Consider the following 12317-nt stretch of genomic DNA (forward strand, 5'->3'; position numbering starts at 1 on the left):
AGAGTCAGGGCTAGTCACCATCGACTTTCCAGAGTCAGGGTCAGTCACTGTTGACCTTCCAGAGTCAGGGTTAGTTCCTGTTGACCTTCCAGAGTCGAGTCAGGTGCTCGTGGACCCTCCAGAGCCGAGTCAGGTGCTCGTGGACCCTCCAAAGTCAGGGTTAGTCACCGTTGACCTTCCAGAGTCAGGGTTAGTCACCGTTGACCTTCCAGAGTCAGGGCTAGTTCCTGTTGACCTTCCAGAGTCGAGTCAGGTGCCCGTTGAATTTCCAGAGTTGAGTCAGTTTCCGGTTGACCCTCCAAAGTCAAGTCAGATGCTCGTGGACCCTCCAGAGTCAGGGTTAGTCACCATTAACCTTCTAGAGTCAGGGCTAGTCACCATCGACTTTCCAGAGTCAGGGTCAGTCACTGTTGACCTTCCAGAGTCAGGGTTAGTTCCTGTTGACCTTCCAGAGTCGAGTCAGGTGCTCGTGGACCCTCCAGAGCCGAGTCAGGTGCTCGTGGACCCTCCAAAGTCAGGGTTAGTCACCGTTGACCTTCCAGAGTCAGGGTTAGTCACCTTTGACCTTCCAGAGTCAGGACTAGTCACCATTGACCTTCCAGAGTCAGGGCTAGTCACAGTGGACCTTCCAGAGTCCAGGCTAGTCACCGTTGACCTTCCAGAGTCAAGTCAAGTCACTGGTGATCTTCAAGGACAGAGTCAAGTCACTGGTGATCTTCAAGGACAGAGTCAAGTCACTGGTGATCTTCAAGGACAGAGTCAAGTCACTGGTGATCTTCAAGGACAGAGTCATGTAACCGGTGATCTTCAAGGACAGAGTCAAATCACCGGTGATCTTCAAGGACCAAGTCCAGTCACCGGGGATCTTCATGAACAAATACAAGTCACCAATGATCTTCATGAACAAATGCAAGTCACCAATAATCTTTATGAGCAGAGTCAAGTCAGCAGTGATCTTCTGGAACCCAGTAGAAACACCATGGGAGAACCAGAGTCTCGTCATTTCTCTGTTGAACTATCGGAGCCTCTCCACGTCTCTGCTGAACTACCAGAGCCGTTACACGTTTCTGCTGAACTACCAGAGCCTCTCCACGTATCTGCTGATCTACCAGAGTCTCTCCTCGCCTCTGCGGAACTTCCAGAGCCTGGTCATGTCTCAGTCGAACTCTCTGAGCACCCGACTGATCCTGTTGTGGCCACAGAGGCTACCCTTAACTTGTTCATGTTCTTTGTTTCAGACTTGCCCAATCAGACTTGTCCTCCTGTTCATTCGACCACATGGATGTGGTGGTCTTCTGCTCCGCCCTGGAGGGCGTCTGGTTTGGCCGCACGGATGTGGTGGTCTTCTGCTCCGCACTGGGGGGCGTCTGGTTCGGACGCTCGGATGTGGTGGTCTTCTGCTCCGCCCCGGGGGGCGTCTGGTTCGGCCGCACGGATGTGGTGGTCTTCTGCTCCGCCCTGGGGGGAGTCTGGTTCGCACGCTCGGATGTGGTGGTCTTCTGCTCCGCCCTGGGGGGCGTCTGGTTCGGCCGCACGGATGTGGTGGTCTTCTGCTCCGCCCTGGGGGGGCGTCTGCTTTGGCCGCACGGATGTGGTGGTCTTTTGCTCCGCCCTGGTGGGCGTCACGTGATGTCCTTCTTGGACTTGTGTTTTTGTGTTTATTTATTTATTTTTTTGTTCTTCTGTCTGTTTTCCTCCTATGGACCTGGCCCTCCGTCCCTCCCCCTGATCCTCCACCGGTCCAACACCCTCCTGGACTCCTTGTTTTCTGTTGCACTTCTCTTGTCTCTTTTTTCCCATTTTACCTGGTCGTCTTGTCTCTGTTTCCCCATTCTACCTGGTCCTCTCGTCTCTGTTTTCCCCATTTTACCTGGCCCTCCATCCCTCCCCCTGGTCCTCCGCCGCTCCACCTCCCTCCTGGTCTCTTTGTGTTTTTGGTCTTCCCTTGGGTTCGGGTAGAGCATCTGGCAGCTGCTCCGTGGAGGAGGGGGTAATGTCACGCTGCCTAGTCTCTGTTTCCCTGGGTGTCCACTAGTGGGCTCACTTCCCCTTAGGCACTTCACCGTAGGCACTAGAATTCCTCAAGTCTTGTCCTGTCATCACAGTAATTGCACTCCTGTTAACTGCACCAGGTGCAGTCACTTTATTGTCATTAGCCTCCCTATAATACCAGTCTTTTCCTGTTGTTTGTATGGAGTCCTTACCCTTCGTGTATCCAGCCTTCTCGTATTCTGAGTTTCTTCATTGTCTTCTCGTCCTACGAGTTCCCGTTCCTTTCCTTTTCCAGTTCCCTCCTTTGTTTATTTGTTGGTTTGTTTTGGACTGATTGTTTGGTTTTGACCTTTGGATTGTTTTTGACTACGATTTGGATTACCCATCAATAAAGACATCTGCGATTGTATCTCTCTCTCTCTCTCCCTGTTTCTCTCTGGGTACACGATCGTCACAAGTTGTTGACAGAGGCATGATGGTTTCCAGAACCATGGAGAGTGAGTTTGCATGTTTGTGACTCTTCTAAGTGGTCAACATCATTAAGAAGTCTTACGCCTTTTTAGGCACTAGCAGCTTTGCTCCGCTGGCTGTACTAAAACCAAAATGACTATTGGCGTCAAAACAAAAAACATCTGTTTTTTCACCTAAACAATTCTGCTCTGTTCTTTCATTTTCTGTCACTTGCTTATTTCTTTACAAGCTGCATTTACATTTCCGGAGCTGAAATTTACATCTTGTTTAATCTGAAGGTAGGTTTTATTTTCTGTGCTCATACTGTCAAAAGTATTGAATGTAGGCTTTGTTTCAACATGCTCTGGCTTTATTACTCTGATATCCACCTTGACTTCTTTATTATATATGGTTTTTTGATCTTCCTCTTCAAAAAAGTGCCTTGCATTGTTTAAACACTTTCTGATATGCTTATAGCTTCCCCTTTAGCAGTTTTAATTTTATTCCAACTTGAGAACTGTCTTCAGCCACTGACAAAGGCACGATGGCATTTTGTGTTTCCTTTGACATGGTGCATGGTAATTTGGCAGCATCTACAATTTGAATATGATCAGAAGTGTTTACTGAAGAAGAGTCCGTCTTGACAGGATGCTTTCCTTTCACATCACAGTTAGAACTATCATCAAAGTCAATGCCGTAGAGTATATCAGGATCCCACTCTTTCTCTGTATTGTGGTTGTCTGAGCCATGATTTGTTGGTTTAAACTGGGTAAATTCATGTTGACTATTTGCTTCCTCCAAAAGATTGCACAATTCTGTAAAATCAGCCTTTTGAGATGCTGTCAAAGTGCCATTCTCCTCATCATCTTCACGGCTGGAGTCCACTGTGGTGGGACTGTGTGCTCTGCTAATGTTGAACATAGTCTGTATTTCAGTACTTCTTTTGAAATCCAATTTTTGATGAGTGCACTTTGATGAGACTGAACCTCTCCTCAATTCCTCTTTCAAAAGAGTCTCTGTTTGAAAGCCAACATTTGAAACTGTAAAAATCCTCTTTGAACCAGTTTTATAATCAGATTCATTTGACTGTGGTGAAGAGCAGCTTGAAATATTAATTTTAAAGCTCTTTGGACTGTCACTCTTTGGAGGATTACTAACACGCAGTCTTGACGCATGGTTAGGGAAGATGGATTGTTCTATGGGCGATTTGTTTGCATAAGTGCTTCCTGAAACTGATTTGCACAATGTTTCTATTGTTTGATGTTTCAGGGTAGTTCCATTTAAGGTGCTGATCAAAACATCCCCTGCAGCTTCATGTAATGATGCTCTGGCCTTCATTATAGCCTTATTCAGTATGGAAATGGGCTTGTTGTTTGCCATTTTAAAAGAAGGAAAAAACTCTTTGTTATCTGCACACAAGGTTGTTGTACCATCAAAATCTGAAAAGGTGGTGGGGCAACCACTGTCAGGACTGATTTCAAAAGTTTTAAACTGTTGACTTGTTTGGAGAGTTCACAGATATTTCTGCTAAATTAGAGTTGTCATCGTGATTACCAATTCGTTCTTCTTCGAGAGAGATGGAAAGAGTACAAACTAGTTTTTATAAGAGTGAGAACAAGCCATCCCCATTAATGAAATGTTGGTAAAAACAGGTTCTCAGCATTTCAGGCACCATAATCTAAAATTATTTCCATTATATGTCCAAAAACTTAGATTTGCTTACAACTTACAATTGCTTCCTTGTCTTTGAGGCCACTTGCTGATGTTTCAACTAAAGGCAAGTAAGAATAACTCATGCTGAATAACTCGTATCTGATCAGGAGACCAGTGGAATTGCAACACATGCAATGTATTAATTATATATATATAATCAGTGTTGGGGAGTAACTAGTTACATGTAACGGCATTACGTAATTTAATTACAAAATTATTGTAACTGTAATTAGTTACAGTTACTAAGAAAAAATGAGTAATTAAATTACAGTTACTTATGAAATTTTGAACGATTACAAAGTGGATTACATTTGAATATTTACACACATCCACATACAGATTTAACTGATTTCTTTCCCAAATTGCACTGACTATTCTGAGACATACCGCCCTAATAATTTCCGGGATGCGGAAATACAGTCTGGTTCGTAGAATCCAGTCATAAAAACGGAATGCCTAACGCGGACGGAATATGCCACATTTTGGATGACTAAATCAAAAGTAGGTCAGTACACTTGAATCAAAACATGACATGGACTAGTGTCTGTGAATATTAAGCCCCAAAAATGCAATATACGAATCCTGCACGTTCTGCATGTCTGTGGAAATCAGGCGCGGACTGGACACCGGGAGAACCTGCTCAGCTGGAGCAGAGAAGCAGAACTACTGTTCAGGGTTTCAGGTCAGTTTCATCTGTAAAGATGCTTTTTTGTCTTTGTTTTTTTATTTATTTAATCAAGCAGCAGCACGTTGCTCATCAGTCATCACTCAAAATAGGCTACTATATAAAGGACATCATTATTATCTGTTGTAATGTTACAGTAGTAATTTAGCTGAAAAACAATCAGATTTTTTTATAGGTTTAGGGGGAGCTACGGACAGACAACAACACAACCCTTACGAAAATTAACGTTTTAATATATTACTATAAATCCAGAGAAAATAGTTACTATTGTTTAACTGTGGTAACCAAAAATTTAAAATGATTTTACAAATTGAGTTATTTAAAAATAAATACAAATCCATTTGCAAAAAACAAAACAAAACAAGGTTATTGTATAGGCTAAAAAAAGCATGGTCAATTTTTGTAAGGGAAAAACATGACTCGTGTACAGTATTAGGATTTTGTAAAGTATAGTTTTGTTCAATCTTGAGTATTTAAGTCATGAGAGAGATGGATAATAGGGCAAAATAAAGAGACTGAAAAGAAAAATGAAAGTGAAGGTGCAGTTCAGGAGAGAACTTTTAATTATTTTGCATGTCCCCAAATTAAAGATTTAAACCTTTTTTTATCTCAGGTCCATACCAAAAATAGTTTTGTCCATGAATTTGTTTGTATGAGTTTGAATTTTCCAGTCTGATTTTTTTTCCCAGTCCGCCCCTCCTGTAAATTAATGGCAAAGACATGGTTTTATTTACTACACATAGGCCTACTGAAGCTCGCAGTGTTTTCAACCTCTGCCATCTCAATATACTGTAGGAGTACACGAGCACATAAACATAATTTCTAGAACTGCTCTGTGTCACTTCATGTGCAGTTTACTTATTTTGAGAAAACTATCATCATATCATATACAAAGAGACAGCAGTTTAAAAAAAACACCAATGTTTCAGGAGTTTATTACACAGAATACGACACATGCTTATTAGATAACTGTATTTAAGTTGATGTATATGCTTTTATTTATTATTCTTTAATTTTCACAAATTTAGAAAAGTAATCAAAAAGTACTCAAAAGTAATTAGTTACATTACTTTAATAAAGTAATTGAAAAAGTTACACTACTATTACATTTTAAACAGGGTAACTTGTAATCTGTAACCTATTACATTTCCAAAGTAACCTTCCCAACACTGTATATAATATATATATATTTTTTATTTTTTTTTGGGGGGGGGGGGGTATGAACACTCTGACTTGTATTTGACATTCAACGATTGAATTGCCCCCCCCCCCCCCCCCCCCATCAGATATTATTTTACACTCTCCTCTACTAAATTCAAGACAAAACTTTCATTTTCATACATAGGCAATTCATTTCATACATAAGCAATATCACAGTGGGAGTCAAAGAGGATGGTGTGTTAAAGGAGCTGGTCCAGGATAGTTCACCCAAATGGTTCAAAACGTGGATTATATATATATATATATACATTCTATATATAGAAATATACATATTTAACCCTTTCATGAATGAATTATGATAACCTCAGTCAGGATTTTTTTCCTATGTGTTTTTATTGCTCTTATGGCATGAAAAACAAGAACTGATTTTTATTTAAGTTTTTTTTACACATTTTTCAAATAGATCTTCAGATGTCCACTTGAGTGGACAGCATGCGGTTATGGTTTAAACTGAAGATATACTATACTAAATATAAGACAATAATCAAACAGATAAAGTATGTGAATTTAACAAATTAATCAATACAATTATAGCAAATCATGTGAAAACTATAAAATATATAAAAAAATATATAAATGCGAAATATTGCAAAGGCTTCATACAACTTCATACAAGTTGCACTTCACGTATCTTTGATATTAGAACATGATTCCATCAGAATTTTTTACAGCCTGTCAAGGTACAACTGTGGAAACCACTCAGATGCTCCCTCCAGTGAACCAGAGTATGGATATTTACCCTTATTAGCTGATAATTCTGATTATGTTCAAGATGGACATGCACATTTCTATCATAGCCCTATTCTGAGAAAACTTAGCGGTACGTTTTTTCAATCTCATCTGAAATGATCAGTGTTGTTGGGGGTAATGCATTACAAGTAACATGCATATTATTTTTTATTACTTTGATTACTTTTTTGATGTTACAAGTAAAGTAATGTATTACAAGTAACATGCATTACCTAATCAGATTACTTTTTGATCTAACAAGTAATTAACTACAAGTAATGTGCATTACCTAATCAGATTACTTTTTTAAATGTAACAAGTAAATAAACACGTTGAAAGTAGCATGCATTACATAATCAGGTTACTTTTTTATGTTATGAGTAAGGAAACGCATTACAATAATGTGCATTACGTAATCAGATTACTTTTTGATCTAACAAGTAATGCATTACAAGTGTCATACATTATGTAATCACATGACTTTTTTCGATGTTAATGAAAATTACATTCTAATAATACAAATACATTTATTTACAGTAAAACTACAGTCACTACAGATTAAGTTTTTAAGTGTTAAGTTTAAAAAGCAATATTCACATTATAATTATGAATTGTAGCTGAAATATAGCAATTGATGCATGGCGTCCACTACAATGGACATGTGATTAATCAGAGTTTTCTCTCAATCTAAAATCAAAACTTGGAAAATTTGATATGATATGACTCATTAGATATTGATTCATGCTGCAATATTTTTTTTTACCTACAAGAATCTCCTAGGTTAGAAGGAATGGGTGGATATTCCAGAGCAACTTGGCATGTCTGACTGACCCTTGGCCATCTTGGTTTGGAGGGGGAAAAAAATCGGCTTGCCACTTGGTTGCAATTTATAGGATGATGCACCAGGGTCCAATGAAGAGGCTGATGTGCAACTTTGCCATAAAAACCCGTGCAAAATCAAGAAAATGCTTTTTTAATAGCTGTCCACTGTAGTGACCAATATGCGTGAAAGGGTTAAGGATTTTGCTATTTCTATGACTTTCACCGTCAACAAGCACTGATGTTTATTATTTCCATTGGCGTGCACCAGAGGGCGCACTGCCAAAAAAATTCTACAATGCATTGCTTGAATTCGGTTCTGATTCGGATTTCCTTTAGGAAAACTAATATAAATGATATAAATAACAACAAACAAAAACAAACAAGCGTGCATCCTCAAATCATACACAATATATCAATAATTCTCATTACATATCTAAACCTACTTAATCACATAGACATAAGTATCCATATATCAAAAAGAATCACTCACTAAGCAGTATTTTTTTCATTAATATTTATTGATCCATTTATTGCATGCACACTTTTTATACAGCAGACAGAAAAATAAAACCATAAAAATAAAATCTTACAAGTCTGGGCTACACTCCCACTGCTATGTACAAATCTTTCATTTAAAATAATTTTTTATTCCATAAATATCTCTATTTCGTCTTATTGTACATACCTTTGAATGCTTGGCCATTTCAATAGACAGAATAAACAGAATTCCATCTATAAAAAAGTATACTTTTAACGATGGTCAAAACATGATGATATTCCTTTTAACAATATAAATAAACCTTCTAGGAGCAACTAAACAGTAGAAATACATTAGTCACACCACCATACATAAATAAGTGCTGGATGACCCCTTTATGCATCCAGGTCTCTCTGACTTTATCATTGCATTGTGATAGAGACATTCTGTCTGTACGGATAAAAGCTGAGGCAAGGGTGCGCACTGTGAAAAGTCAGACCTTTTTGAGCATCTTTAAAAAAGCCACATTAACACAGCTTTCAGCTTTTATTTGAAATAAAAAGCAAGAACAGAACATCTGTATCATCAAATAGCTGAGAGCGCTGAAGTTTCAAAACATTCTCTTGAAGATGAAAAGTTTCGCTTAGTGTGAGGCATTGCACATTTTCCCGTTACATGTATAATGGTAGACGTGGGCAGGAGGAGCCATTCATGGAGCTTTGGTATACCTTTGATGCCTGCAGTGATAGAGGCCCCATTTCAGAGGCATACATAGTAGTGCAAAAAAGCCAAGGATTCTACTTCTTTTTCAGTCCCCTGTTGCATTTTTCAAAACTATATTAGCTGTGCATCCTTGAAGCTCTGAAGGTGAGCAGAGGCAGGACAGTAATGAGTGCAACTTCAGACAGGAGTGGTGGAAAGAAATCCAATGCCGGCCTGATCCTTTAAAGTTCAACTCAAAGGCTGATGCCGGTCACGCTGGGGTCAGGAAGGAAGGCAGTGATGGCCCTGTAGCCCTGTGCCCGTCGAATCATGTCTCGGATCTCGCAGTTGAGCTCAGTGAGTCGGTTGCATATCTCAGATAGGTCTTGTTTTGAACCGACCAAGGCAAAGGTTCCTGTCTGACCCAGAGTTTGGTGCCGGAAATAGATGTTGAGTAGAGTCTGAATCTCATTCTCGGAGCTGCTGCCGAAGATGTCACTTGGCCACATTTTCCTGAAACAGTGATTGTAATTATTTCACATAAATAAATTTAAAAACAGCATATTACTCAACTGTTATTGCATTTGATATTACTCATTCATTTTGTATTCCTGAAGAGGTTAGCAATAAATGTCAAGTCCACCTAAAAATTTAAATTCTGTCATTATTTACTCAATAATGACGTTTCAAACCTCTTTCTACTACAGAACACAAAAGAAGATATTCTGGAAGAACCAAACAGTTTAGTTTCCCGTTGACTTTGATTTTTTTCCCATACAATGAAAGTCAATGGGAACCAAAACTGTTTGTTTACTAACATTCTTCAAAATATCTTCTTTTGTGCTCCACAAAAAGATATAAATACATTTTTTGAGTAAATAAGAACAGAAGTAAAAAATTTTGTGTGGACTATCCCTTTAAATTCCATTATAAAACAATAAGCTGCAGTCATTTCTCTCAGTAGGAAGGTTACCTGCATTCCTGTATGTAACGGATGGCTCTGGAGAACTCGTTGGTTTTCAGGCTCTCTAGAATGGCCTGCACAGCAACCTCAGAGGAGCTGAAGGGGGATTCAGTGGTGGGTTCTGTCGGCTCAGCTGCTGACTCATTGGTCACCGAGGCTGCTGCTGCCCTCAGGTTACTTCTCAACTCATTCAACTCTCTGGATATGTTCTGCAGCTTAAAGGGAAAACATTTATATGTGAACATACATGCATCATTCTGAGTATGGGTCACCATACTTGGCTGTATGTCAAGTCACTTTTTTCACTTTATCATATTTTCCTTCCAAAAAGATTCGGCGGTACCATAAGTCCAGGAGTTGGAATCTGCTCATTCAGCAGTTTTGGGTGAGTGCGAAAAAGTTGCCCACCAAGATTTCATTCATGTTTAAGTTGGCCAGGCAGAGTCACTATGATGACCAACAGTAAGCTGGTTGGTTTGAAAGTGACTTCTGTGTGAGCAGAGCTTCATAATGTCCATCGCTACATTATTAAAAATTATGCAATGTAACTAAAATAGCGTTAATGTGAACACACCTTAAAACAAAGGAATGAATTAACACAATGTGGCCATAATTTAACTAAAACAAGCAAATTAATTAATAAGTTGTGGGAACAAATTCTTAATTTGTGGCCAAAAGATCATTTTGTCTGTGCATGTCATGTTCAGGCCTCTATACTAAATAATTAAGATCTGCAAGCTAGGCTTTTTATATTCGGGTAAAAAATGTCTTAATCAAAATCATATGATGAGACACTGATGTCAACATACCTCTGGTACAGAATTTATAGCGTGAACTTGGCCAATCAGTTTACAGTAAGATTGAAAAAGCAGCAGCAGATGAAAGTGGAGTTTGTAGAGTTTTTGACAAAGCTCCAGTTGCTGTAAACAAAACAGAAATCAAATTAACACCCCATTCTCATTTAAAAGTTATTTAAATCTTCTTAATATATATGAAAGAAGTTACTACACAAGAATTATAGCAAACCAAACAAAGATACAAGCGTGTTAACAAAATAGTGTTTTCGTTTTAAAAAAGTAGAGGCCTGTGAAAAAAAATGTACAACAACTGCATTTAGAACAAAGGAAAAGAAGACCTGAGGCCAAAAAGATGTTTATAAAACTTACTGCAAGAGATTCCATTTGCTATAAAGCAGGCATTGCAAGACAAAAGGTGAGAAGTGAGAAGGAAGTTTTGAAAATACTGTAGTGTGAAAACATGCAGCCAACAGTGGCACAGGCAATATAAAGCATTAGCAATGGCTCCATCATGCATGAGCAGAAAAGGTAAGTAGACAAGCAGAGAAAGAAAAATGGTCACAAATATGCCCTCTTATTTTTATTTTTGTATGGGGACTGTGCTGGGTAAAAAAGGAGGCAATCACTACTCATATACCTTTTTTATTGCTTTAACTGGTTACAACTTGAAGGGATCTTGAAGGGTTGAAAGCAGGTATATGTTAGATTTCATTTTAGAGTCAGGAAAGAAACTTTTTCAGGGTTTCTTTCAGGACTTTATCAAAGCCCAGCAGAGAAAGAGCCCTCATACCAAACATAAGAATAGGGGGCGCTGTTGTTAAGTAACACAGCTTGTGTTTGAAACAGGCTTAAAGTTATAGAGCAGACAGATAGAAAAGAGATGTCACTCACAGGGCTATCACAGAACAATTGAAATGCAGAAAATATAAAGAAGTACATTGAAATGGAATCCGAAACACATCTTGGTCAATTATTCTCATATCTCAGGACGCAACGGACATTACAGTGGCATCAATCAGTGGACAATGCAGCCATACTGAAACATTCACATTATTTATATATAAAAAAAGAGAAACTCATGCACTATTTGTGGTACACCACCACACTGTAGTTTTAGGGTTGTGCCAATTAGTATTAGATAGCCTAATTGTTAAAGCTCCAGTTTGTAAAATGTTGAGATCTATAGTAGATCATGTACTTAAATAATAATGACATTCCTTTATTAGTTTTCTTTGGAATTGCTGCCTATCTAACTGCTATGTTAAAAAGCAGGGGTGTGATACCTTTTCTTCTGTTTCAGCAGGCTGATAGGTGATCACTCCATCTCCAGTGCATTTGGGGAAACTTGTCTTGCAGTTGCGTAGCCACTGAAACAGTCACAGGCAGCAGTAAGTTATATAGAACAAGCTGTAGTGCTTGTAACTTATAGCTTGGTGAAATTGTATATAAACAGTAAACTGCATTTATTCTTTATTCTTCAGTTATATATATAGATTCCCTACTGTTCAGAAGTTTGGAGTCAGAAAATTAATGTTATTTCATTTAATTTCCACATATACACACTTTTCTAAATAAAATAATAATAATAAAAAAAGAAAATGACACATTTACTGTTTTGTAAAATAATGCGTTATTGAACATACTGATATTACTGCCTCCTTTTTGTTGTTGTAAGTCTCTAGATACTCCTGCAGCTCTAACACACTAAACTTCATCTTCTCCAAGAGCCCGTAAGACACAATCTGAAACGCATATTTAAGAGAT

The 12317-nt window shown here is 38.6% G+C and overlaps 1 protein-coding gene and 1 pseudogene across 5 annotated transcripts in view; both read right to left on the reverse strand.

Annotated features, from left to right (window-relative positions):
• Positions 1–2669: 2669 nt before the first annotated feature.
• On the reverse strand, positions 2670–4136 carry LOC132123035 (uncharacterized; annotated as a pseudogene).
• A 4853-nt stretch (positions 4137–8989) lies between these two features.
• Positions 8990–12317, reverse strand: part of frya (furry homolog a (Drosophila)) — a 56493-nt gene continuing 53165 nt past the window's right edge. For 3 of the 5 annotated variants that reach the window (XM_059534225.1, XM_059534224.1, XM_059534226.1), the window contains exons 57-62: positions 12197–12295; positions 11837–11920; positions 10923–10940; positions 10566–10676; positions 9766–9971; positions 8990–9305 (exon numbers count right to left, since the gene is read on the reverse strand). In XM_059534225.1, the coding sequence (XP_059390208.1) occupies positions 9047–9305; positions 9766–9971; positions 10566–10676; positions 10923–10940; positions 11837–11920; positions 12197–12295 (777 nt within the window). In that variant the 3' untranslated portion in view covers positions 8990–9046. The remainder of the gene's footprint in view (positions 9306–9765; positions 9972–10565; positions 10677–10922; positions 10941–11836; positions 11921–12196; positions 12296–12317) is intronic. The other 2 variants (XM_059534228.1, XM_059534227.1) reach the window with 1 other exon arrangement.

The sequence above is a fragment of the Carassius carassius genome, chromosome 41 (genome assembly GCF_963082965.1).
Source record: "Carassius carassius chromosome 41, fCarCar2.1, whole genome shotgun sequence".
NCBI lineage: Eukaryota > Metazoa > Chordata > Actinopteri > Cypriniformes > Cyprinidae > Carassius > Carassius carassius.